The sequence below is a fragment of the Styela clava genome, chromosome 7, assembly GCF_964204865.1.
Source record: "Styela clava chromosome 7, kaStyClav1.hap1.2, whole genome shotgun sequence".
NCBI lineage: Eukaryota > Metazoa > Chordata > Ascidiacea > Stolidobranchia > Styelidae > Styela > Styela clava.
In genome coordinates this window covers 23,903,901-23,931,583 of record NC_135256.1, presented here as the reverse complement: position 1 = coordinate 23,931,583, position 27,683 = coordinate 23,903,901, and the positions used below count along the sequence as shown (strand labels likewise).

General features: G+C 35.6%; 1 protein-coding gene across 3 annotated transcripts; it reads right to left on the bottom strand.

Annotated features, from left to right (window-relative positions):
* On the bottom strand, window positions 1-24,201 carry LOC120328126 (uncharacterized). Of its 3 annotated transcripts, none has more exons than XM_039394532.2 (16): window positions 24,128-24,201; window positions 9,543-9,762; window positions 8,384-8,572; window positions 7,877-8,047; window positions 7,527-7,639; window positions 6,945-7,117; window positions 6,431-6,592; window positions 5,541-5,649; window positions 4,192-4,262; window positions 3,394-3,564; window positions 2,895-3,055; window positions 2,497-2,645; window positions 1,801-1,949; window positions 1,462-1,556; window positions 824-972; window positions 1-665 (listed from the first exon to the last, which is right to left on the bottom strand). In XM_039394532.2, coding segments are annotated over exons 1-16 (2,310 nt in total). In that variant the 5' UTR covers window positions 24,130-24,201; the 3' UTR covers window positions 1-439. The 3 variants fall into 3 exon arrangements, with proteins under 3 accessions (XP_039250466.2, XP_039250467.2, XP_039250465.2); XM_039394533.2 differs by having other exon boundaries at window positions 24,124-24,191; XM_039394531.2 differs by lacking the exon at window positions 24,128-24,201 and adding an exon at window positions 10,817-11,496.
* Window positions 24,202-27,683: the final 3,482 nt, after the last annotated feature.

The following is a 27,683-nucleotide window of genomic DNA, read 5'->3' as shown; positions in this document are numbered from 1 at the left end:
TTGAAACTCAAAACATGAGTTTTTATTCAAAAAATTGACAGCAGAGAATTTTATTTGGCAATATTAAAAGTATACCACTTGGCAATAAGGCAGGAACTGTTAACTGGCATATCGAATAAAAAACAACTGAGCGTATCAATTCAACATGAAGCACTTAGAAAATATCTTCTATGATCGTTTCCGGACGACATTTCACTTTGGATGAAGGCCACCGACACCCGCCAATGCACATAGTCATCTCATAGTTCAATGGATTAAAAGAATCAATAATATGAGAAGAACAGTAAAACAATTGTCCTAAATCAAAGTACATCTCATTTAAACCCAATAATCATGCATGTTTTCCCATGCATGTGAGACTGCAGGTAAGTCCATACCCACATACCATGTGATGTCATAATACCATTGCATATCTTAAGAGTTAGATATTTTTTTAAATTCAAGTTATATCAACATCCTCGAAAATAGCACTGACTTCCAATTTTACAATCCTGTTCAATTCTTGTGACCAAAAAGAGGTTCGGTCTCCATTAATGTTTAAGAACTCTTCTAAGTTTGTCAAAACTAGTTGGTGTCGATGATCTCTTCTACTGCCAGGTATGGCATCAGTATAAACATTTGCACATGAATGTAGTAGACAGAGTGCCTTTTGTATTAGATTGACCCTGAAGACAAGACGCATAAAAAAAAATTAAGATTTGATGAATACCAATATTGTAATGAATCATAAAAATTTACACTCCAGACTGAAACTGCTTGTTAAATCTGCAGCTATTTAAAATGAAACTGCACAGTAAATACCACTATGTAAAAAAGGTTTAACCTTTTAAGACAATTGCTTCTTTCTTTTTTCCATGTAACCAACTGATTATACAGCAATACATCAGCAGCTCTATATATTTCTGAATAACATGAATGATCAACGAGTAGAGATTCGTGTTCAGATATTAGAATTGAAAGCAAAGTCATCACCTGTTGCAAAATAACACTTGTATTCAACTAAATACATTATGAAATTCTGACATGTATAAAAACTTTAAGCACTGAAGGTCTTAACATCGAGTGTTGGTACATCATGATAACTTTCATCAATATCTCTTCATATTATTATTGCGTCTCACTCCAACTGCAAGCTGAGCAAAAAAATGACTTCAGCTCACTATCAACTCCAGTTGATGAATATTTTAACCAGGCACTCTGGGTTCAAAAATATCCAAAATTCAACATATTTTCACCACAAATTGATTTCTTTTACTTTCTGTAGAAAATTCCAAGCCTAAGCTGTCTCGCTGATTTTTAATTTCCATAAAACCACCTTTAGATGCTTAAAATTTTGACTCCGAGTTTAGCACTTAAACTCAGGCGCAGACTCCCAAGCCAGCAGATCATTCCTAGGTATATGATGCCTATTTTAAAAAAAATTATTTTCCCAAATAACGTTTAAATAGATTTAAGCCTCACTTTTGTAAGTAATATCAGCCAGTCACCTTCGATAACAGTCTGTGGTCGTACAGTGCAGCATATATCACAAATGTGGCAAAGAATGCTCGGTGTGTCTACCATAAAAAATAATTTGTTAAAATAATGTTTCGGTTAAATATATAATACTCACTATTAAATCTAGGGACTTAGAAATCAAACAACTTGAAACTCATTTCTGTAGTAAAGAATTTAAAAACTTTGAAACAAGAAAAATCAATAATCAGTTCGTTATTAAATCACCTATTATATAAGCTATTTATTCTGACAAAATTGACCGAAAAGACGAACAAAACTACTGAAACTAACAAAGCTTTATACCTGATTGTTGTTCTTCTTTTACAATAGAAAGTGCATAAGATGGATGATGTGAGAGAGTGATGATGACGTCAAGAGAGTTTAATTTAATATCAATATTTTGATGTGTTATTAGAGGAGCCATTACTTCTGGCTTCAGAGTAGTTGTAAATCTGTTAAAAAGGTTGAATATACTTCTAAAACACTATTCAATATTATCAGTTAACATGGTTAAATAAGCAGGTACGTTTCTGTATCAGTGGTTGCTCCTATAAAACTTTATTTGGGGTTAAACTGCATCTTGAAAAAACAAGCACTTTTCAAATATATGTAAACCAAGTTCTCACATCTGTACAGATACAGCCTGAGTGGATAAGAAATAAAACAGAAAAATTTTGGCTAAAACATTGGGATTATAGGATATTTGGGGAAAAAATATACACAATAGTCTTCTAGGGATTTTTGAAGATCATGTACTGAAATTTGGAAAACAATTGATCCATTAGTGAAGGAGAAAGAGATTTTTACCCCCACAAGAATAACCCAAAAAACTACAATGGCAATTTAGCAAAAGATCCTCTCCATGGTCATTAGAGACTGGAATCAAACTGTTTAAAAAGCACAATTTTCCACAAAGCTTGATTTTTATCACAAATTCACCATATAACCTATTTCAATGACTCTCGTTTATTACAGAAATCAAAAAGCGAACATTCTTACCTCGTGATTGACATGTCCGCTATGATCGACTTGGCAAGAATATTGACAATACTTAATGCAGTTGATGATATACATTCACGATGTTCGAGATTCAAATTCCATCTCTCTGTACGGCACATTGCTAACAAATTCGTCAAAATATCAGATGACTGAAATAAATCAGTTAACGCAAATTTAATAAGTATACCCAACGTAGGAAAACCAAATATAACTGACATATTATGCATTTACTGAAAATAAGATATCAGTCGTAAGTTCACCAAACAAAAGCCTCCATTTCTCACAAGTGTAAAATGATAACCAAAATAAATCATAAACACACATGCTTGAAAATTCCGGAATAAGATAAAATGCATATAACATAAATTTATGAATACTATTACCATGCTTAATCATACCTGGTTGAGTAAAAAGTCTCTTATCTTATGAGAATTGGTCACTAATATATGAAGTACTTGTAGAGCAGCATCAGTATCTTTAGAAATAGACGATCTATTGTTGCTGTGTGCGTTTGAGGTGCAATGTGGAATTATTGCGGTACTGGCAGGTTGTTCCAGCGCTAAATCAAAAAATAATATTCGCAGTATGAATATTTTCACGAACATATATTAATTAATCTGGTATGAAACTTTACCAAAGTGAATTTAATGAGTATTAAGAGGAGAATTATATCCGTTCTTCATATAAGAACAATAAAAAATAAAACCATATTGTGAGCAATAACAATCAGACAAAAAAAAATTCATTCATTCTAATTTGCAACTACGATAAGTCAACTTTGAAAAACTCAATTTCAGATATAGCATATTCGGTCAAATCTTTTCCCAGTGAACAAACCGTATTTTGATTCTTATAATTGCGTTCATCTGCAAGTTCAAAACTTCAACAAAAACTTACGGGCAGTATGATAAGATGAAGTATCCTGACTGTTCATTCTGTTTCCAGTGAGAGATTCTTGTAGGTTGATATAAGAAATGAATATATCGCTGATGAGAGATAAAATTTCAAATTCATCATTCATATCAGAAACATCATTGATTTCATTATGACGTAATTGGCATAAATTACCTGGTAGAAATAAATGATAGAGAGAATGAAAACTGATGAGTTGTGGTTGAAACAAGAAGTCGAGCAGGAATAAAGAGAAACAGTTGGGGCCTAAATCAAAAGATATAATTTACAGGCTTCCATACCAGATTCGTAAATATCAATTCCAACCAGCAGTTTTGCTTAAACCAGGGGGTCGGCAGGCTACAGCATGCAAAATCATCCAGCCCACAACCATCATCAATTAGTTATCCCTAATATACGGCCAACTGTTTGTAAGTGAGTTTTCAACTTGTAGTGTTACCATTACCACTGTTTAAGAGTATTGGTAGCATTGGCATAAAACGTAATTCATAAACGTGGAAAAGGGGGCAGGCATTAAAGATAATTTTTCGAATAAATGTATATCATTCAATTAATTTCCACATCCGTGCCAATGATCGCTTTTTAACTTTCCCAATTTTCCAAAGTTCTGACCCAGTTCTGCTTGAAAAAAGAATTTACAGAAACCGATGTTGACCGATGTTAGGATGTCGGCCGCCGAAACGATCACACTGACAAAAACATTAAGCAATTATGACAGAATAACCGGATGGAATATCGATTCGAAATTTGTCCCAGAACCATGTACAATTAAAACTAACTCACCAAATACTTTGTTCTGGGATTTGTTATTCTTCAACATCATTCGGTGTAGGCTTTGTAATGACGCTGATTTTCTGAGTCATAATAATAATTCACATTAGGAAAGAGTTTGTTGTTGAACATTCATTGCACCCAAGCTTAACAACATTTTTCCAGTTTTATATGCATATATACAGCTTTGAGGAGGGGTTCTTTAAAATTGTGGTTGAAGTCTTTTTCTAATCGACTGACAGTTATTTAAATCATGGGAAGCATAAGGGACGCACTTTGATTACACCATGGATTTGCAGTTTCAATTCCCGTACGGCAGAGTTTCCCAAACTTTTTTTGCTCAAGGCACACTTCGCAAAATAAATTTCATATGCGGCACACTCGGAATTCGACCTAGAACCTAGGTCCTAGACTAAAACTGCTGTATATTTATTCAGATATCAAAACTGGCAAACAATGAAAACGAGCTCAAGAACTAATTAGTTCGGTAATGACACAGTTCATTAAAAAATAACCGTGACATGTGCAGTATTAGTGCGATACATGCAATTGCTTTTTAGCACATATTGTCTCGATGCGCGGCGAACTGGAGGTCAAGCAAGCCTTTAGTTCATCTTCAATGGATTTCAGTCGTGGCCTTAGTTTGTTATTCATCTGTGATAAGGGCGGATTCGCAAAAGTAAGTTGTGGAGAAGGAGAGGCCTGGAAGGAAAGGTTGTGGGAAGGCCTTCAAGAAAATTTTTTTTAAATATTTTCGCTCTCTTTGCTGGTGTGACTTTTCTTATGTAATAATGGTCATGCTGATTGTGTAATAATCTGTGATTTTGTGAAAAATCTGCCGCACACTATCAAGACCTTGGCGGCACACTAGTGTGCCACGGCACACAGTTTGGGAAACCCTGCTGTAGGAGATGATTATGTGCAAGAGGATTACTGGGTACCTCAGTATCACAAGTTGGTTCATCGCAGATATGGCATCCTTCACTATTCATCTGAAACAAAAAACTAGCCAACTTTTTTCATAATTAACCTGATCTGTTAACTAGACAAAAATTTTCGGTTTCCATATAATTTAGCCGTCTTAGCAACTTTCTACTAGAGATAAAAAAAGCTAGAATAAATATCCTAATCAAATCTCTCAGTTGTCTAACATAACTTACAAATGAACCTTGTTAATATTACAAAATTTTAAAGCAATTATCTAAAAGGGTAATGAATCTTTACCCCCCAAAACAAATATCACACACACACACACGCGTATTACAATAGAAGAAACCAAAATTTATAGCTCTAAAATTTTTTCTTTACTTTTCAGCTTCAAGAACTAATTAAACACAAATTTTTAAATAGCAAGGTCAAACCTGTTTTTCCTGATTAATAAATTCATGAAAGAATGATGACTAGTGTTTGAATGGGCCTCATCCGTCTTTGACAGAATATTTCTTAATAGCATTTGTCCACTTGAACTTTCTAAATGAAATGAATAGGCTATAAATGACTATCATACGGATTTGGGTAAGCATAAGAATGTATTAGTATGTTAAAAGCTGTAACCTAATTAAAATAAAGAAAGACATGAAACGAAGTCATCAGCAAAATATTCTGAAACTGCTTCAATGCAATTCGATGTCAATACGAAACCTGGATTAGAAGACAAACAGAAAAGACTATGACGATGGCATGTGGCTACTGACCGAGCATTTAGAATATCTTATGGTCTGGCGGTTGGTGCATCATGCTAAGAGGCTTACTATCGCTAATACTTATTTTGTTACTCTTTAGTTTTATTTGTGGTTGATTAACATGTGGCAAAAATTTGTCAAATAATGAGAATAATGAGAGATGACTTTTCCTTCAGGATTTTAATGACATTTCATTCAATGTGACTAAATCAGGGATGGGCAACTTCTCTAGTTGGCGGGCCAGATGCGGGAAAATGAAGTCCTCGGTGGGCCGGATTATTACATGAATAGTATTCAATATCTTAATCACATATTTATTCGCTAATGCGAAAAAAAAATTATAAATCGCGTTTAAAGTAAAGTTTAAACTTTACGAAAAATAGAGACCAAAAAATACAATGAATTTATTACAATGTACTAAAAGTGTAATATCATAATGTTCTGATGTACAGTCAACGGGCCGGTCAAAATCTCTTCGCGGGCTGTATGTTGCCCACCCCTGGACTAAATGGTAATCATACTTTCTTTTGTCTATGATAAAGAGTTGACGGTAACAAATGAATACCTACCATTTGACAAATATTTTGACTTCAATTTAAGCTTGGATAATCTCTTTGAATGTGTTGGCGACCTTGTTTTTGTCAAGGATACCTCATCAGCAGAATATGATGATATTTCAGAAGAATGCTTATTAGGCGAAGATTTCATTGGTTGTTTTCTACCAAGTGGATCTGAAAATATTACAATTTCAATTATATTTATTTAGTATTGCTTCAGTCACTAGTTTAAATACTTTTACATTCACTCTGGTAATTTGCAACAAGACAGACAAATGAACAATAATATTATATTTAGAGAGGAAAAAAACATCTTAAATAGGAATATTATTCATGATTATCCATTATCAAATTATGAGAGCAGGGGTACAATTTATATTCAGCACCATGAAGTATACCACATGGGGCAAACATAATTACATTTTGTTAAATTGTCCGTTTTCAGAAATATAAAAGTAAAGCAATGGAAACATAATGCAATCATTGTGATTAAAAGATATAAAAAAGTAATAAACTAAGGACAAACCATCACTGAAGCTTGCTTTATTTAGCAGATGAGAGTTCTGGACCCTAGGACTTTCTGGTTTAACTAATCGTATCTTTTTTGGAGCAGAGGTTCCAGACTCAGATTGAGAATTTGTCCACATGGTGTCATGAAAACCATTTTTAGTATTGTTCAGGATGTTATCAGAAGTTCCACTGGAAAAAATAAACCAGCTTATTGATGAAAAATATAAAAACAATTACGGATAAAATAACTAGACGACCAATTATGGTTATGGCATACAATAATCAATAGAACTGGCAGGACTGTACAGATTGTTGGCGATTCACTGATATCTCACAATCTCACATTAAAAGATTCACAAATATTGATTCCTACTCCTTGGCCAAATTGAGAATTTGAATGACCTAGGACTACACTGTAGTCCACAGTGCATTAATCAAAAGTATTTACTTGGACATTTACTGTAAGCAGAACAAATCTGAATTATGAACATGTGTGTTTGTATCACCTCTGACGATTGATATTATGATTAAATAAAGACAGACGTCGTAGACCAGACCAAGCTAACATTTATTACCTGGCTACAATACTAACACTGACCTATATTTTTGCTGTTCCAAAATTTTATATTTTGTTTCTAAATTTTTTATCAAGTTTTGAGATTCCATTATTTCAGCTTGCTTGAACTGTACTTGATCCTTATATCTTTCCAGCTGAAAAAAAAATCATTCAAGATAATAAATGTTGGGTCTTTTTTCTGAGTTGCTGTTAGTCGAATAAAAGATGAACTTTAATATTTAATAATGTAATATCAAATAATTATAGCAAAGTTATATGAATAGAAATAGCCGGAAAAATCACCTACACCAGGTAATGCTCAAACTGTGCGCTGCAGTTACTGATGCCTTGCTTATAAAGGCAATAATATTGCAAACAAATACGCTATTTACTTCTTTTTGCAGTTTTTTGTCATGCTCAACTTCAGCATTATCATATCTTTTTTGAACTTCAACAACTTTTAATTTTTGCTGAGTTAAATCTTTTTCTGCTTTGGACAATCTGTCTCGAAGAATCAAAGTTTCACCATCTTTCATTTTATATGATTGTTCCAATTCTTTAATCTATGGCAAGATAATGGAAGAAAAACTTGAAAATATTTTATATCGATAAAATAGAATTACAATTCTTTTCTATACATTAGGTCTCTTTCAACACAAACATGAATAGATAATTTGTGATCCATATTCAATGTCAAGTAAACTCAGGAGCAAAATATTGATGTTTGTATTTTAGATGATCTTATCAATTTTGTACATGAAATACAGATCTGCTATCAATTTTTTCAAGAATGCATCAATCAAAATTGGGTTTCAACATCATTTCTCTTATATGGATCATAATTTATTGTGCAATTTTTTCCAAAGTCTAGATCTCTAATAAAATATATGTACCGGTACCTGATTCTCACAAACAGTCACTTTATTCTTCAATTCCTCTACAAAATCAGAGTTTTTTTGATTAGTGATAATATGGCTTGTTTTTCTTGGGGGAATTTTGAAAGAAGAGTTCCCTGTCCCATTTTGATGATGCCCATTAACTTGTGTGGTTTGTACTTTCGACTGTTCTTGAGTCAATTTCATTTCTGCCTGCAAAGTATGAAGATGCAGATTAACGAAAGATAATAGTATTTGGCAAGCACACAGCCAGTGACTACCCCTCGATTTCTTCACAAATATCGCGATCAAATTATTTTATTTTTATTACAGCAGAAAACTAAACTGAATAGCATATATTCTGCAAAATAAATGGCCAACTAATTCAATTTCAGACATTTGAACGTGAGGCCGTGGCCTACCATGTGATTCGGTCTTCTTATTGACTATCCTTTACCAAATGATACATATAAAAATCTTCATAAAACGAGATGATGAGAGTTCTGAGTACTCATTTTGATGAATCACTGATCAATATGAGGTTGTTCAATAGACACAATTAGAATTAGAAATATAATGAATTTCAATACTTAATAATAATAACCTTGCCAGACGATCGAAAATGCACTATTACAACTATCATTATTTATTACCGTAAGTAATAAATACAAGGGAATGTAATATTGAAGAATAAATGCATTCTCATTATTATATAAAACTAAACCAATATATATTCAGAAAAATCCGGGTTTGAGACTGCGAAAATCCACAATCACCGTATCCCATGTGCTAAATTTGAAGTACTTTTATGACATATGTGCCCAAACATCTATTTATCATGCTTTGATATTTTAGTGAAAATATGATTTATTGGTGAATTGAGATCAGATTTTGTACTATTGTCCATTGCATTAAACAGAAGGTGTAAATTAAATGAAAACTTATCAAAACCAGTAAATGAAGATTCAATCTGAAAAGTTTATCGATTCTAGGAGCAATTGGTGATAAGCAAACTCATGGATCCGACTCTAGGGAAAGTGTCGACCTGTGTTTCTGATCATAAATCATAATCATATTGTTAAGAGATGAAAATGCTGTCCTATACATGTAGGTCGGAAGTATATTTAATTCACCTCACCACCAATGGCCATATGAAAATCGGGCTTTACATTAAAATTATTACCTGAGATGCAAAAAATTCCCACTCCTTCAATTCCTCCCCAGTGACATCATCATCAGCAAAAGGATCGTCATCTTCTTGTATTGCTTTGGTACAGTTATCAATTGAAGATGAAAATATTCTGGGTCTTTTCCTGGCAGGCCGACAATCATCAGGCAGCGGATTTTTGCTTGCATTGTGTTGATATCTGCTCATCTTCAAACAGCGCTTGGCAAGCAATGACCTATAAGAGATTCATTTACCCAGAGAAGAGACGGCTAAATTCAGGGGTCAGGAGGTTATACTACCACTCATGTACTTAATAAAAAGTTTATTGTATGCCACATTCAGACATCCCCCTCTTTAATATGAAATTGAAAAATACAATTTATCAAGTGCCATCCAGTCCAGAGTATCATTAGATATTGCAGTATTGAGTAGATTCCAATCACAGAGATTTTGATAAATGCAGTACAATGTATTTGTATTGTATTGTGTACAAACTAACTGAACTAAACACTGAAACAGTAAATTGTTCATAATCCGGGATAGATGGTTCAATTCCGATAATAATTATAATAGTGGAGTTGATTTTCATTCCCCATAAGAATATCCCCATGTGCAATTCATCCATACTGCCATAAGATTGCAATTTGAGATTTTACATATTGCAGTATTGGGGTCTCGTGTAGTTTCGTACCTAACGTACTTCTAGTGGGCGTAGCATAACAATTTTTTGATATGTCAATCCTAACCCCCATCCGACTACGCCATCCAAAAATTATGTCACTACGACATCACAATCACGTCATAGAGCTTGCCAAATATACGTACAATCGCCCGAAATGGAATCGGCGCCGACGATAGAGAACTGACTGACGTTATCGATCTCTCTCCTATTGGAATCGTTGCGACGAGAAAACGAGAGAAATGACTGTTTGATTCCGGATGCTCGTTTGCGCGTCTTGGATGGTAGTTCGTATAGTTTGAAGGGCTCTATTACGTCACTGTGATGTCGTGTTGACGTAATTATTGGATGGTGTAGTCAGGTGGGGGTTAGGATTGATACGTGAAAAAATTGTCATGCTACGCACACTACAGCACTAGAAGTATGTTAGGTACGAAACTACATGAGACCCCAGTATTGTAAGAGGAAAAAGTACAATGAGAAAACCAGCATTAGACATGAAATAATACAACAGGAATAACCGGAAAATCAGAAATTAGAAGCATTATTAATTTTCTGATAGCTGAATAGAGATTCAATTTTTATCACCGATAGTGGATACGGTACTAACCCCATATATGTTCTCCTATGACCTATATCAGGGCTTCCCAAACTTTTGAGCTCGCGGCCCCTTTTGATATATTGAAATTTTTCGCGGCCCTTGTTCAAGTAACTAAATATTGCTAAACAGTTCGAAATATGCATTTTTCATATTTAATTGACACAGCTAATTCCCAGCTTCAGTAGGCCTGGCCTACTTAATAACAAAAACAAGCACATATTCACTCAGATTACAGGATTAGGGTACTCAATCATTCAAGGTAATGGTGCGAATGCTTTTTGCTGCATAGCAAGTCCAGTCGTGGCGCAATGTTTGTTTATGCAGGCCTAACTGCAGAACTGATGAATTACAATGTCTGGCCACCGACGGCTGGTCCTTATCCGGTATTGTTCTTGATCAAACTTAACATAAGGCATCGGTTTGTGTGCTCCAAATTATCAGAAAAAAACTCATGGCGCACCTACACGAAAAATATACCGGTACTGCTTCAAAATGAAACACAATTTAGTCATCGTTAATATGTACCGGTACCGGTACTTTATGCCTTTTGAAGCAAATCAAGGTTAACCTTTCTTTCTTATCTCTGCCTAGGTTTTCTTTAAAATGCTAAAAAATCACTCATGTTCTATAAACTCGGTTCAGCAAATGAGTAAACTGCAGCCTACGAAATTGCCGCATGTACCGGTACCTTGCTGGTTGGTTTACTTCTTTTTTTACGTAACAATAGACCCCTACGTACGGTAATAGAAAGTAAACAATATAGAACGGTAGAATGAATTTGATTCATATACCAATCATTTGCAGTAATGAGAAACAATAAAACATTTAGAACAAATAAAATATATGATATGTTTCGGGGCGCACTTAGCTAATCGCATTCGGGAATCGCTAGCTTAGCGATTAAAGCCGGTATTGTTATGCAAGCATGCGCAAATCGGGTCTTACGATCAGAATATGCATTGTTATGCAAGCGCGATGCGTAGTAGTATATAGGATAGGATTTACATGGGTTCAAATGTACGTGGGTTCAAATGTAATGGAACCATATATATTATAAAGTAAGTATATCTCTGTCGTACTCAAGACTCAAGTGGCCACGAGAAATACAAACGAGTGCTGACCCATCCCATATATATGTTTAATTCTCTAATGCAGGGGTTCTCAAACTTTTGGTGTTGCTGAGCCCTTGAAAAGGTTGACTATTATTCACGGAGCCCCAGAAGAAATGTTAAAATTTTTACCTTCCGATTAATATTCCTGAGTAAGTTAAAAGTACTTTACTTAATTTAAATGCTAAACCTTTTTTAATAGGGTTAATACACGTCCTAAATAAATCTAAATTTCAAAGATAAATTATATATACTAAAGCTGTAAATTTGACACTCGACAACCATATTAATAAATTAGGGGTCGAATCTTTTCCCTTTTGACATTTTCGGAAGAATTAAAAGGTCGCTAATAACGTGCGCGATTGCTTTTTGTTACAATCGCCGATTGTTTCGTCAGCATAGCGTGTTTTTAAACATCTTTACGCCGGTCTTTATCCTAAATCAAAAATTTCCTTCGGCATATACATGTATTGTTCCACAATGACAACGATAATTGCTTTTTTGTTCTCGTGGGGAATTATGAGTTCAATGTGAAAAACATATTACCATATCGTCACGCTAATAACCGAATTGCGTAAGTCATTTTTAGCAGTTTTGAGAAAAACGTAAAAAACTTTCTAATGATATTGTTATGCCATTGAGAGTCAATAATTTGCCATGGTTCAATTTTTTGATCGTAGCCGGATTTAAGTTAATTTGTATGACGCTGGTATGTGACGTCATAATGGCGCACTGTGACTTAGGCAGAAATGTGTCTATGACTTGGGGACATACGCAATTTTGCAACTTCACTATATGCACCAGTCCTGAAAACTAAACATTCCAAAAACGAATGTAATTCTCAGTATCTACAATGTCTAATCCCCAAAATGGCTAATCAGTTTCGATTACAATATTTTTTATGTTTAAAAATATATATTTTATCAATATAACACGTTCTGCACACCCACCGAAATGAGACTAAGATTAAATATAAAGAATAAAACAGCAATGCATCCAATATAAAAGCCAACCAAGGTGAATTGGACTCGGACAGTGACTATCACAAGTGCACGCCTTCCCATACTGTAGTATAAATTCAAATTAATACGCGCTAAGCTAGAATCCGAGATGCAGAAATTCGAAAATACTTAGCCGAGGTTATTTTGCCTTTGTGACGTCACAATAGTCCTGCGTATAACAAGAATAATTCATTATGACGAAACAATTGCACAAATGGGCATGTCATACTAAATCTCCATTTTTATGGGTTTCGGAATTCTTGAAATAAAATCTGAGTTAACAGACAGGTGCGCAGCATTACATAAATACCTATTTTATAAAAAACTCAAAATCGCCAAAAATGACTTACGCAATTCGGTTATTAGGGTGACGATATTATAGTCATCGGCGACGAGATGACAAAAATAATTTATTATAAAGAGGTAAACCCGCAACTCAAATTTCTTGATTGAAAAACGGCATTCTAAAATATTAAAACATAAAATGGACGATAACATTATAAATTTGGTTTCAGCAGACTCATGTCAGATTAAAAACGCTTTTATAGGCATTGTAAATCACAAAATTTGGTGTTATGTTAGGTTTTCTTTGGTTATTCATCGTAGTAACTGCGAAATCGAAGCACAGTCAATTGTGCGCGCGATGTACCTTTTTTTTCATTCTGAAACTACCGACGAGCCGCATGCAATAAAATAAATTTTAATCATTCGTATTCTGCCCAGACCTAGTGATTTTTTAAACGGCGATATCTTGCTTAAAAATAATCTCGAGTGCGAAAGAACAAATCAAGTTTGACAAATCCCAAGATTGCAAAAATACGACTCCAATTTATTTATAGTTGGCAGTTTATCACGTATTTTATGTTATTTTAGAATAGTATTTTCATTTTAGTAATCCTAATACTAATCTCGAATCAAACGTGAGTAACGATGAGCACAATTAAATTATTACGTCAAGATACTTTTAACGCTTGCATTGGTCGTGGATTGAATGTTTTACGCAACAAAAATCTCGTTATCCGTTTTTTTTATCGCGAAGAATGATGCGCGGAGCCCTTTCTCTCGCGGAGCCCTGGGGCTCCGTACGGAGCACTTTGAGAAACTATGCTCTAATGCAGTGGTTCCCAACCGCCGGTACGCGGACCGTTGCCGGTCCGCGAAGCTTTTTTGCCGGTCCGCGAGAAATTTCGTTGTTTTGTTTTTTTATGCCGTCTCAACCGCTTCACCGTAGACAAAGTTGCGTTGGCTCATTACGCAATTCTCTTCTGCCGTCATATTGCGACGTCTTTCGCGACATGTTGGCGCCTTCTTACGCGACATGTTGGCGCCGATCACTCACATTCTTCGCTTTTCCAGCTCCGATTCATCGCGAATGCGCTCCATCAAATCTCGCAAATTCAGGAAGCCTAAAAATCGGCACGCGTGCTTTTTCTGTTCTGCGTGCTTTTCCTAATTAATATGACCATCCATATAAAACGTAATGGATATATCCTTGTTTAAACTAGAAAACAGTCAAGAACAGTATAATAATCCAGTAAGATATGAACTTGTTGCGACCCCACAGGTGGTCACGAAACACGCAAAAAAAGGATGGGCCGCAGAGATCTTTTCTAGACACAGTAGGATTTTGAGCTTGTCGCCAAGTTATCGACGACTTTGTCATTGTAATGCAAATTCATTTCGTTTGACGCGTCGATTAACTGCAGAGGGATTATGATGAACCCAATGAAAAAGAAAAGGATTAAAAAAGAACTACTTATCACAATTTTAGATATCTCTTGATAACGAATACCCATCGCCAAGTAATCGAGCAATCAAACTGTTGTCCGGATTTTCAGCCAGTTACTGCGTTATGCGAAAAAACATTTTCATCACTAGATTCAATTAAAACGAAGCAAAGAAATCGGCTGCACGCGGCTGCAGAGCTATACGTATTGCAAAAACTTCTTTGAGGCCTCGTTTGCAATCTTATATCGGAAACGAAACAGCAGCAAAATTCTCACAGGAGTTAATTGTGCATGTTTTAATGTGAGACTTTTTTGCGTGCCTTTCTTACGCATAATGGGTGCCCAGCACTGCCTTTCATTACGCAAATATATGGTATTATTTTATGTTTCACCCATTTTTAATATTTTGTCGGCAGATTATTTGATAGTTATTCTCCGTGTGAAAGGTTTTAAAGTGTGCTTTTTTGTCTAGAAGCATATTGAGTGCCCGACATTGCATTATTTTACGCAAATATATGTTATTCTTTCCAGCGTTACGGCCATTTCAATTTTTTCCGGTCCGCGAGTACATTTAATCTAATTTTACCGGTCCGCCAGGGTAGAAAGGTTGGGAACCGCTGCCTAATGCATTGCATATATGTATTAAAACAAGTGGTTATGAAATCAAAGTGAATTTAATCCAGTGATATTATGAACAAGATCACAATTGCCAAATCTCATATTTATTGGATGGTTGATATTTTTTGTCTGGAATTTGTAACAAATTAATCCTACTATCTCTAAAGAAAGAATTTGGAAGGATCCAAACCCTCGTCATATAATTTGCACTGGCGGCTTGGCTCCTTTTATTTTGTTGTTTTTAACCTGTATTCAATCGGAGTTTTTAACCTGGATTCAATCGGAGTTTTTGTCTTACTTCATTTGTAATCTACTAATAAAACGTAGGCTAACTCAGTTTTATGGACCTTGGAATTTAGTGTACACCAATAAGGTTATTTTCTCTGAAGCTCTGAAAGGTGTCTTATAGGAAAGATCTGAAATTAAATTACCAACCTTTCTCTAGCTCTTACCTGTTTTCCCGATTTTGTCATTGTCTGTGTACTTTGTTTTATTTATTCGTGTTATATGTTGTAGACCAGTGATTTCCAATCTGTGGTACAAAGTTCTTCCAGGTGGTACGCGAGTACATTCTGTTTTTATTCGAACAAAAGTGTTCCTATTGGACACGTAGTGGACATAACGATCGTTTCAATATTATGTTGTTCTTGTTCTTTGACACAGAATAATACACCTAGTGGAAATATTAAAAAACCGCTTTTCTCTTCGAATACTGGACCAATTGCTTTGAAATTTTCAGTGGTTAAAGATAAAAATTTTCCCCAGAAGGCTATTACTTTTATTCATTTTAAATATTTCTGTTAGCTCTGTGAGATTTGTTTTTGTTTGCTATGACGTCATTAAACGTTCTGCTTCATCGGACGCCATTTTGTGTCCTACTGTACTGCTTCGCTTGGTGTGAATATATTTGTAGACTGTGATCTGACGGTACGGTAAACCGTACTGTACTGCGAACAGACGTGTCCATATATTTGGGCGTAGCTCTCTTGTTTGAGATAGGGTTGATTTTGAGTTTTTAAAGCTGTGTCGTTGTGGTAAGGTAGCCTACGCCCATGCTGAGGAACGTCCATTTTCTCACAATTGCGACGTCAGAGAATGTATACCGGTAAGTTAAATGCGAGCATAGATTCACCCTTGGCGCTAGGGTGCTCCCATCGAGATGGTTATCGGACTCAAACCGATTTATCAAAATGGTAAAATCCGCTAAAACGTCAGCTCAAAATATTTAGCTTTTCAAGCGGATTTGTGAACAGCAAAGACGAAACACAAAGATTGTGCTTCTGGCTTAGCATAATCTCCTCGTACTCGACGCTGACTTCTCACGCTACTGCCTAACTGCTACTTTCTTATTCGAAGTGGGAGTGCGTGCATAGATTTTCATCCCTAATGATGTTCAAGTCGAAAAAACGAAACTGACTTGTTGGGCACATTCATGATGCGCTGTGAGTAAATGTATGCACCGCATCGTCCAGTTAGTGGATAATAAAAAAACGAAGTAAATAATAATAAATAAATTTATGTTTGTAGTTATTTCATTATGTTGTTCTTCGAAAAAACAATCATATCAACCTTGATTGATGCTGCCTAGCATGCTTGATTTCATTACAGTCAGAGGAGAGCTTACAAAGGTTAAACTCCCTACACGCGGATGTGTGATGAATGCGAATTATGGGACTGGAGTTCTGGGTCATTCTTCATCACAGGCTGTTTTGGGACTGCGGTCAATTTGACAATATTGTGACACGACACTGGCTATTTTTGCATGGGTTGCACTTACAGTACACCAGTGTTTCCCAACCCGAGTCCGCGGAGCCAGTGGCGTAGCATCCACCCCCGCAACACCCGCGGTCGCGGGAGGGCCCACAGCGCAAAGGGGCCCAAGCGGTTAGCATTTAGAAATTTAAGCCGCAAAACCAAAAGCTGCATTGCAAAACCAGTAATGCACATCCTATAACTTTGATGTTAGTTCTGCTCAAATCCTTTTGTCACGTAAAAATGCAAGGGAGTCGTCGATTTTCGGCGTCTTGTGGTTTGATCGCACAGGCAAAATTACGAAGGCTGTCAGAATGATGTCGAAAGGCAAACGTTTTTGCGGAACTTACTGAGTAGGGCTGGGCATATATTCAACTATTAGAATAGCAATTTACTATTCGAAAATTTGATAACAGGTGAAGCGACAGGTCACTTGCACTTAATCAAAGGATGGGATTTCACAACTCACTTGCGGATTTCCGACGAAAACACACGAGTCGGCACACGCGTAGATAGATACCAAAGTTGTTGAGTTCGAACAACGAGGAATAAATTTTTTTGTGGTAGGTGTCAATGGTGGCAACCCGAATTTTCTAAATTGAAAAGCGACAAATATAAAAGAAAGTAGTTTTCAAACATTATTGCAAGTATTATATTTAACTTTAAAATTACTTAATGAAATTAAAGATGATCGCTATCTGTGAAATCGTCATGTTTGAGGAATAATATCTACGATACTTTCCGACAAAAATGTAAATCAGTAAACGAGTCGGAGAATTGTTTGGGAATCACATCTAGTGTAAATATATAATACCAGGCCTGGACTGAGAATTTTATGTACCCAATTTCAAGTTATCATGTAAGCGTAAGGACAATGGTGGAAATCAATAGTATAACGTACATGTCGATCTCTATCAGTTTTAATCTCGATTTTTTAAGATTTAATTCAGTGTTTAAATAATGATTTGTTTAATGATCGTTCATCGTTTTTTTTTACTATCGTTAACTTTTCGTTTTTGATTAACAACGTTTATTTTAAAGGTTAACATTAGCACGAGACAGCCACACATTTGGCTCTCCAAATTTCTCGTTCAACATATAAGTCTTGTAATATTTTATGAATCTCCTTTTATATGAATACTACAACCTTTTTGTCATAATATTATAACTATTCTATAACATAGAAAGCAGCACGAATTCCACTATTTATTCTAATTTTAATCGTTTACCCCGCAATATGTATATACACTAACTAACAATGGATTAACTGTGCTAAACATAGTAGGATCGGCATGGCATTTTTAATACAGCGAGAGATTTCCGTATTCGCTATTCAGTCTACAATACAATTCTAGTAATTATCAGGTGCAGTATTGTGGAGCTCTCTCATTGCATCCATTTTTCTTCAAATATACTGTCGGGTGTTTCCAACTCTTGCGTATGACCAAAGCATTTCCACTGTTAACTACTCTCAACTCGACACAGAATATGGTGATTTTACAACTGGGTCCATGGTTGGAATTTACTCATTTAAGAGAGCCGCAAAACAACTCTCAATGCTCATTTTCAACACTTTCAGGTTATTAAATTTTTCTTGTTTTGGCAAAAGACACTCAATAGGATTATATCCCGCAACCCACACATATGTTTTTTCTTTCACTAACTTTTATAATTACTTTTTATCGAATTGTTTTGAGGAGTTTGAATATCCTGGCTCCAGATATTTAATGCATAGTCATTGAACAATGAAGTCGTTTTCTCGATCTCTTACAATATTCTTCCAGACGTATCTTCCCTGCGCATAATTAGATCAATTTCGTGAAACATGTTTTGGGAATTTCAGTTATGATTTGTGCCAATTCATTGTAACATATGTTACTCAAACGCGAGTTAATATTTTTTGTTTCACTTATATAAATAGTTTGTATCCGATGGCAAAAAGTAAGTACAACATAGATTCAAACAACTTACAAATAGCCTAACTTGGAGATGATATATAAGTCACAGATACCGTAAGTTTACTATCCATTAAATAACTCAAAATATTATTGCATTTGCCTGCATTTGTCGATGTATGGTGATTTGGTATAATGTCTTTGTTAAACAAGACGTCCACCTTCCACCATGCTGACTTATGCGCTGAGTTAGGCGAATATGAAAGCAAATTTTCGCTATCTGCCACCATATTAATTTTGCAGGCTGGTCCATGGGAAACTTCCCATGGGATGGGATAGCACACGTTTGTATTTCCCATGGTACACGTGGAACACGAAAACCGTATGATTTTCAGGGAATAGATGGTAAAACATTTCGTTATGGACTTTGTGTTCATATATATATATGAGCATAGCTCTCTTGTTAGTTATAAAGAGCAAAATATATTCAGCCTTAACAATATACTCCATGAAGGGGCTGATGGACACATGCATAATAGTTATGAATATAGAGTTATCAGAGTCAATACATTTTGTTGTTTTGCATGTCTCTTTGTACATGTAGTCCTATTTAGTAAACGCTGAACCTAAATTTAACAATTTTTATCGAATTTTATTTTAATGGGAATCCCATGAGATGGGATGGGACAGGCACAATTGCTATGGGATGGGAATGGCACAGGAAAATATGTCCCATGGACAAGCCTGTAATTTTGCCATTCGCATTTTCGTGGTTCTGTGAACACGGATTTTCTACTCTGACTGAAATCGAATACAAAAAAGGAAGCGAATCATTGAAATTGAGGACAAAGTTGCGAATGTGCATGGCAACGACGGAACCTCGTTTCAATTTTATTTGTTCCCAAAAACAGCGCTCAGCTATATTGTATCCATCCTTCTATAAAACAATGGGCTAATGCTTGTTTCTGCATTTGAATGCAGGTTGGAGTTTGAGAAACGAATGACTTGAATTACCAACGTGTATGAGAAATTTTATCACCATTCCATTTTGCTTGATCAGGTTTCACCTCTTCAACCGACCAGCTTTATACCCGCTTTTCATGCAGCCGTCATCATTGTGACACAACACCGGCTTCACACAGCTATTTTATAACTTTGCCCAAAATTAGCTTCCCATTTATATGGCTCTGATTGCAATGCTACCGCTCAATAAGGTGGGCTTTCGACGAAGCCCAGCAGAATACACTATGCAGCTATTGGCAGAATTCTTTTATAAAGTTTATGACTACAATTCATCAGTTCGTTTCTCGTAACTTATATTGTTACAGCGGTTCCATCCAGGAAGTGTTTAAACTATAGTTGAAGGAGGATTGCATTTGTTTCATCATTTTATATTATTAGTATATATACACGGAGACATCATGAACTGTACAAACGCGTAAGACCGTTTTAATAACGATACAACAACGGACATAATTATTTTTATGCATACTGAGGGAGGAATGACAGAGTCAAACTAAACAAAAATAGATATTTATCAAAAAAACAGATTAGTCGCCACTGCGTTGAATCCAAACTTAAAATCTTTTTCAATTGCGCGCGAGATTCGATTTTCACATTCATTCTGAGTATATATGAAAAAGTGGTTACATCTATATGATATTTATAAGGAAACTGTTATTTATAACTATTAATAATATTCCTTTATTATATTATTATTATTAATTAAAAGCTCCTGTAATATGTTTTTTTTTGCTGCCATCTGTTTGATTGTTGAATTTAATTTCAAATACGTCGTGAAGCAGAAAAGCAGTTACTTGAAATCAGTATTACTGACGACAGTATATATAAGCATTGCACCCTATGTGTTTAGTCAGTAATACTTATAATACTAATAATACTAAAATATAGCAACAACGCATCGTATAAAGAAGATTTGGGAAGTAGACAAGTTTTGAAACGTACCAACGGGAACAAAATGAGTGCATGGTTGAAAAGTGAAACTTTTTGGAATATTTTTCATTACATTTCTTCAGCTTTCTATTCAGTTTACAAATTGGACACATTATATTTCATAACACTGTTCGCTCATTCAATAGCGGCCAAATAATGACTTGCGTGTATCAATTTAAACACATCCATACATTTGATTACAATATCAATGGCGGTATTTTCTGACCATAATATGCACAATGGGCTTTATTTAATGTTAGCTGGGCGTATGGCAATTTAGTTCTGCTGAACGTTTATTATTATGATATTTTTATTATATTATCACCTAACTTTCAAGCAGTTTGCGCATACCTCATCATTTTATTTATAATATTTATTTCATTCAGAAAAACGAGTTTTCAATGTATAACTCGAATTTTCTAGATTAATTATAACTGAAGAAATGCTAAAACGCCGTCAAACTGGCTTGTCAGACATTTCAAGTTATTTTGAATCATCAGTCCACTAGTACAAATTACACATCAAACAAGCATACTCAATTTTCATATAAAACCACTTTTATTTTATATATAAGTAATGTAAATACAAATTTATACAAATTGTAGGCTATTCCGACCATTTGCTAGCTTATGTCGATTTGTAAATCACACGAATAAAAAACTTTTAAATCAGAAATAAAGCATATAGTACATTATTTAGGAACTAGAACTAAATTGTTTGTCGGTTCGTGCTCTTTAGGCGGCATATTATGACCCTCCGACACCACAAGATCTCCATTTCCAAACCGTGACAATTTTTCACCAGGTAATTTGAGCTCGCTTATGTGCAATTCAAAACTGCTTGTGACCGTATGCGACCCACTTTTTCCTGGTCCAAACCAACCTAATATACGGAATCCCTTGTGCAGCCGCAACGCATTTTTTAAAAAACGCAACATTCCAAAATAATTTAAATTACTTGGAGTCACATACAGTAATGAACGGTCAAAAACATCTACAGTGATCGTCCGGCTACTGTAAAGCTCCCATTCAACTTCAGTTCCAGGAATGTCAATGCCAATTTTGACAACAATCATTTTCTTGTCTACGGTACTTCCTGGACATTCAGTCTCATAACGTCCGTCACAATACCTGTGATTTCAGCTTTCGGCAAAATTGGCGTGTATCACTCTTATGTGTTCCACTTCAAAACAGAAAGACGTCATGTTGGTCGTTGCCAATAGCCCTTCTGGCAGTTTTATAAGATTAGAGACCAGAGGAGCTGTTGTAGGTAGAATAGGATGTATGATCTCAATAACGATCAGACCTCGCCATTCGCTCCGACATGTTGGGTCAATCACAGTAACATGTTGCCCTATTTGAAGCCTATTTTCGAATCGAAGGAAAATCGACTTCATATTAGCTTCAACCATTAGGACTGACATTTCTGGTGCCAAATCGGATGTACATCATTTGGTAGTAATTCGCCGTTATGTTACCATGGTTTGATTTCTTCCCAAGATTATTTGTTTGAACATTGTTGTTATTGCAGTTCTATTTCATTTTGAAAAAACGCGTTGAAAAAAGATGAATAAGACTACACTAAATTCATTGAAACATTGCTTTATAAAATTGGAGACAAGAGAGAGTGACAGTCATTGAGGCTCAAGATAGCGAGCAAAAGATATCGAGATTAAGACAAATATTCAATTCTACGTTCGGCAGCCTCATTGCCACCAGGTAGGTACAAGTATAATGTCGGACGCACGTGGTGGAAGGGCTGTTCAAGAACGAAGAGTTCGTTAGAAGATGCTTAAGAGGTATACCATCCACAATGTTGCAATGATATACTCATTGCATTAATTGAATATGTAGATATTTTTCTGAAACTAAGTATTGACAAAACGTGACCAAATTGTGCATTCTGTAGTGTCGGTTACACGCAAGTGCTGAAAATCATAAGTCTGTCCATACTCTGGCGAGTTCAACAGATAGGCGCAGCTACATGCGCCTACAGTGCCCATCCGTTAATGGTGGGCTACATGCGCCTACAGTGCCCATCCGTTAATGGTTCTCTTAGGCACAAATTAGGTTCTAGCTGAAAATTCTCGCCGTGAGTTTGCTTACAACTGATATTAGTCGTCACTTATTAAGCACATCTCATGCGTGATATACATTAATACGTTAATATTAAATGTTAATAAGGAGCACCCGTACGAGTCAAATAACAGCACCGTTGCCATTGCGCGTATGAGACAAAACGTTTAACTTTTCATATTTATATCTATATATACTAATAAAAAAAAACACTTATAACACCACTAAAACATTAAAAACACTAACTTCTTGATTTCCTAAACATGCCTTATGGCCCTCAACAAATAATAGTTAACTTGAATCGTATCCTAATAATATGGAGCTTACTCATCTTGTAGGTCTATGATTCAGTTTCATCGTTCGTGCATTCGCAGCAATTCTATAGAACATGTATCTTCTGCTAACAACCCAGAAATGAAAACAGGACGTACTATATTATATTACTCTATCAACTAGGGCTGAGAATGGTTAACCTGTTAATCGGTTAACTGATTTTAGATGCTTAACGGTTACGATTTATTTTAACCGTTAACCGACATCTCTGGTATAAATCATCTTTATAATGTACCATTCATTCAAAAATGATTACGTCATCGCAAAATTATCTCCTGTGACGTTTAATTCAAAATAATATTACTAACTGTATTGGTAAGGACCCAATGAATGTGAAAACAATTTTGAAGTACCAAGATTGCTGATTATTAATGTTTGAAAATGATAAATTCAGAATCAGTTTTCGGTCGAAATATTGTTCACGATTTCATTGCAAAATCGTATAATCAATGTCATCCAACAAGTGCGCAGTTGATGCTGTTTTTCTTTGTGATATCTCAAAGTAGAATTTGCACACTAAAATTTGTCACATGAATGACATTTAATACCGGATTAGAGTTTTACTAAAATACTTCCATATGTCCGATGAACGATGCATATCTCTGGCAGCATACGTGAATAATTTTGTGCTATACCGGGATGAGATCACCCGAAATTGCTTTGTAACCATCTCGGCGAAAAAGCTAAAATTATAAATTATTATGCCAAACGTCACGCTGCGGTCAACCGGTTAATTTTACCCGGTTAACGGTTAAAGTTTTTCCTGAAATTCCCAGCTTTCCATCAACCTATCACAGGTAATTAAGGATATTTTACAAAACGTCGTGAAAAATAATATATACGTATGAAATACCTACATCGTCGAACCTCGCTGAAGTCCTTGTTTTCATCATTCTGTAGAACTGCAATGTTTTTTCAAGTTCCTGCCCATGAGATGGAAAACATAGACGGCTATAATATATATTGTATTGTGCCGTGAAATTTTAGGCAAGGATATTCAGAATAACTGGTAGAAAATATCACGTATAGCATGCGTATGATGTATGAAACAAATATAAAATAACTACCTTTACATGTCAAATACCAAGACGACACGAACACCTGGAGCAAACCTGAACCTGGCCGAAATGAACTTGTGCCTGCAAGGTCGAAACCGAAAGAGACAAAACACGTGTAACGACGGAATAGTCCACGTGACTGAGGAATATATTCGGAATGCGACGAATAAAACATTTCATAATTAAAAAAAGATAATATTTCAAATCGGATCATCCTGCGATCGAATACATAATCTACTAACTCTAATCTAGTAAATAGATATTAAATATTCTGTAGGTTTATATCGGTGACCCGTCAAGCCGCAAATTACTGCAAATACGTACTCACATTTAATTTTACAATATAATTTTATGTTCACCTTGATTAGCATCTTGGAACGTAATATGGATTTGAAGAAGCAGATGTATAGGGATACGGATATCATTTGGAAATTCACATTCGAATTACCATTATTAGCGGATAAGCTTTAATACAGTGTTAAGTGCAGTGGTACAGTTCTGCTCTTACCAAGTTTGGTTTTTATTTATTCAAAACATCAAGCACATAAAAATTGTATTTCAATAAGAGATAACATAACGATATTATAAATTTTGGGTTAAATATGTTTTGTAATGCGCTATTCTATTCTCTGCGTTATTCAAAATTAAAGTTATGATTTAGTTTTTCCTTGTAGGATTTGTCCGTGAGGTTGCTGTTTCTTTACCTATACCTAGGCTTACCATACGTCCCGCTTTTCAGCGTTTTGTCCCGCCGTCCCGATAAGTCAGCCAAAAGTCCCGCTTTTCCAGCATAATACACAAACATGTTCTCGTTACTATTGTTTCTGTGTAGCGCAGCGCTAGCCTACTTACTGAAGGTGAATGCATTCGTTTCCCGCTGATTCCCATTGATGACAGACGTATCGCATGTAAAACCAATACTAATTAGTCGAATTATTTGTACCGGTATCGTTAGCGTAAATTCCTTCCTATTTTTCGAACTGAACCCTATATATTGACAGTGAATATGCGCATGAAATTCCGATAACAATATGGTCAATAAAGACAGCCGAGACAGCTTTAAATGTAGGCCTATGTAGTAAAATCGGAAAATGTGAAGTTGTAAAATCATAGCTAAGGGGTCGTTGTCGAGGCGTCCCGATTTGAAGTCACAAAAATATGGTAACCCTACCTATACCAATTAATTATTCTGAAAATATCTGCCACCTTACCGATCTCATAACCAGCCATATCGACTACCGGTTTCGTGAAGTATGTTTTATAGCTCAAGGGGTTGGGTCAAACGGTTGAACTGCCACCTGGTGTACCTTTGATATTGTACCGACTCCACAAAATCAACCAGAACTTCAGTTGATTCATGACTGCCATTACTTTGATTACCCCTCCCTACCTTGCCAAGCTTTTTTAGTCGTCACTAGTACCGTAGTAGATAATGTACATTCTGGATGGCTAGGCAATTTTCAATGATATTGTCTAACAAGAGAGCAATGCTCAAATATATGGACACGCAGAACAATTCCCCAAAAATCATATGCGGTGACCAACGACTAACATACCGGCGGTGACCAGTACCTGTACCTGTATCGGGGTACCGTGACGGTACAGGGACTGTCATAGATATTTTAGGTCCTGTGACAATTGAAACATCAGTTGAAATATCTCGTGATATGAGTCAATTATGTACCGTATTATCGGATCAGGTACCGAACCACAGTCAAACATTTCACATAAAAACGTTACTAAATAACATGCGTCAACTTAACACCAGCCGAATCGGGGTACAATTTTTGGTACAGTGACTGTCATAGCCGTTTAGGGCTGATGGACAATTTGACTACACGGACAACTCACCAGGCCTAGGGTGGTGTAGCCAGTCTGCGGACAATTTCATTCAAACCGCTATAAAACAAAAACCAATATATCAAACCCGTTAATTTTTTCACCGTGGGTGCATTGGCGGCATTTATTCTACACGCTAAACCTCGTATTAACTTTCTACGACAAAGGGTTCAAGCTATACAAATCCCCAAAGTACGGCACTCGAAAGACGTATTTGCGACCGAACTACCAGTGTGCGACCACAGTGTGCGGATTTCAAGCCTTGATCATCGTTTCTGCTGCGTCGAGACTATCGCATACGCAGCCATACAGCAATCAAACAGACAAAACACGGTGGTCGCAAATTGGTTGACAATTGTTGGTCTTGTGACAGCGTGAACACATTAGGCTTCTAATTGCATTTCTGACCGTCATATATTTCAAGAACACGGTTATTTCGAACAAAACTCGTTAAATTATAAACAAAGCACCACATCACAGCAATCAAACAGACGAAAACACGGTGGCCGCAAATTGGTTGACAAAGATATTATCGACGTATCGGAAATGCACACCCCCTATTCCCCCTCCCTCAAATGTAGAAACGCGAAACTTTCAAATATGGTTAAATAAAACACAACTCTACCCACCTGCCAAGTTTCATCTTTTTATTTCTCATATTTGTATGGATTTTCAAGCTTTTGACAGCTACGAGTTAGTTCAGTGTCACCGCGCTGTGTTACGGTACCAGAACTCCTGTCTTGTGACAGCGTGAATTGAAATTGCAAGATGGTCCGTTGGACACAAAATGGCGTCCGATATCCGCAGAACGTTTAGTGACGTCATAGCAAACAAAAACAAATCTTACAGAGCTAACAGAAATATTTGAAATAAATAAAAGTAATAGCCTTCTGGAGAAAAATTTCATCTTCAACCACTGAAAATTTCAAAGCAATTAGTCCAGTAATCAAAGAGAAAAGCGACTTTTTAAAAACGTGTCAAAGAACAAGAACAAGAACAAGAACAACATAATATTGAAACGATCGTTATGTCCACTACGTGTCCAATAATTACTAATGCGCCTGCTTGTTCCTATTCATATTATAGGAGGTTCATTCAAAACATATAGGCTATGCATCATCCTTGTCGTAATATTCAAAAGTTGAAATCCTGGATCAGAAATGACATACACATTTTGCAAATGGGCTAATTGTATGTTAACTCATTTGCACAGTGGTGATATATTCCACTCTCTAGACCAGTGGTCCTCAACCTATTTTAAGTGGCTTATTTTCGTTCAATATAATTCTGTGGTCAATTCATTATTTAATGCAAGGAAAAAACTAGAGAAAAAACGAAATTTCTTTCCGCAAAAATAGAGATTCTACCTCTAATAATCAGAATGAAAATTACCACTTTATAGCAATAAAAAGCATCATCATTCATTGCTACTACAATAAAAATTTAAATAAAGTGACACAAATAAATTACTACTCTAACAATTTTAATAGGTTTATGACCCACCTGAAATTGTTTC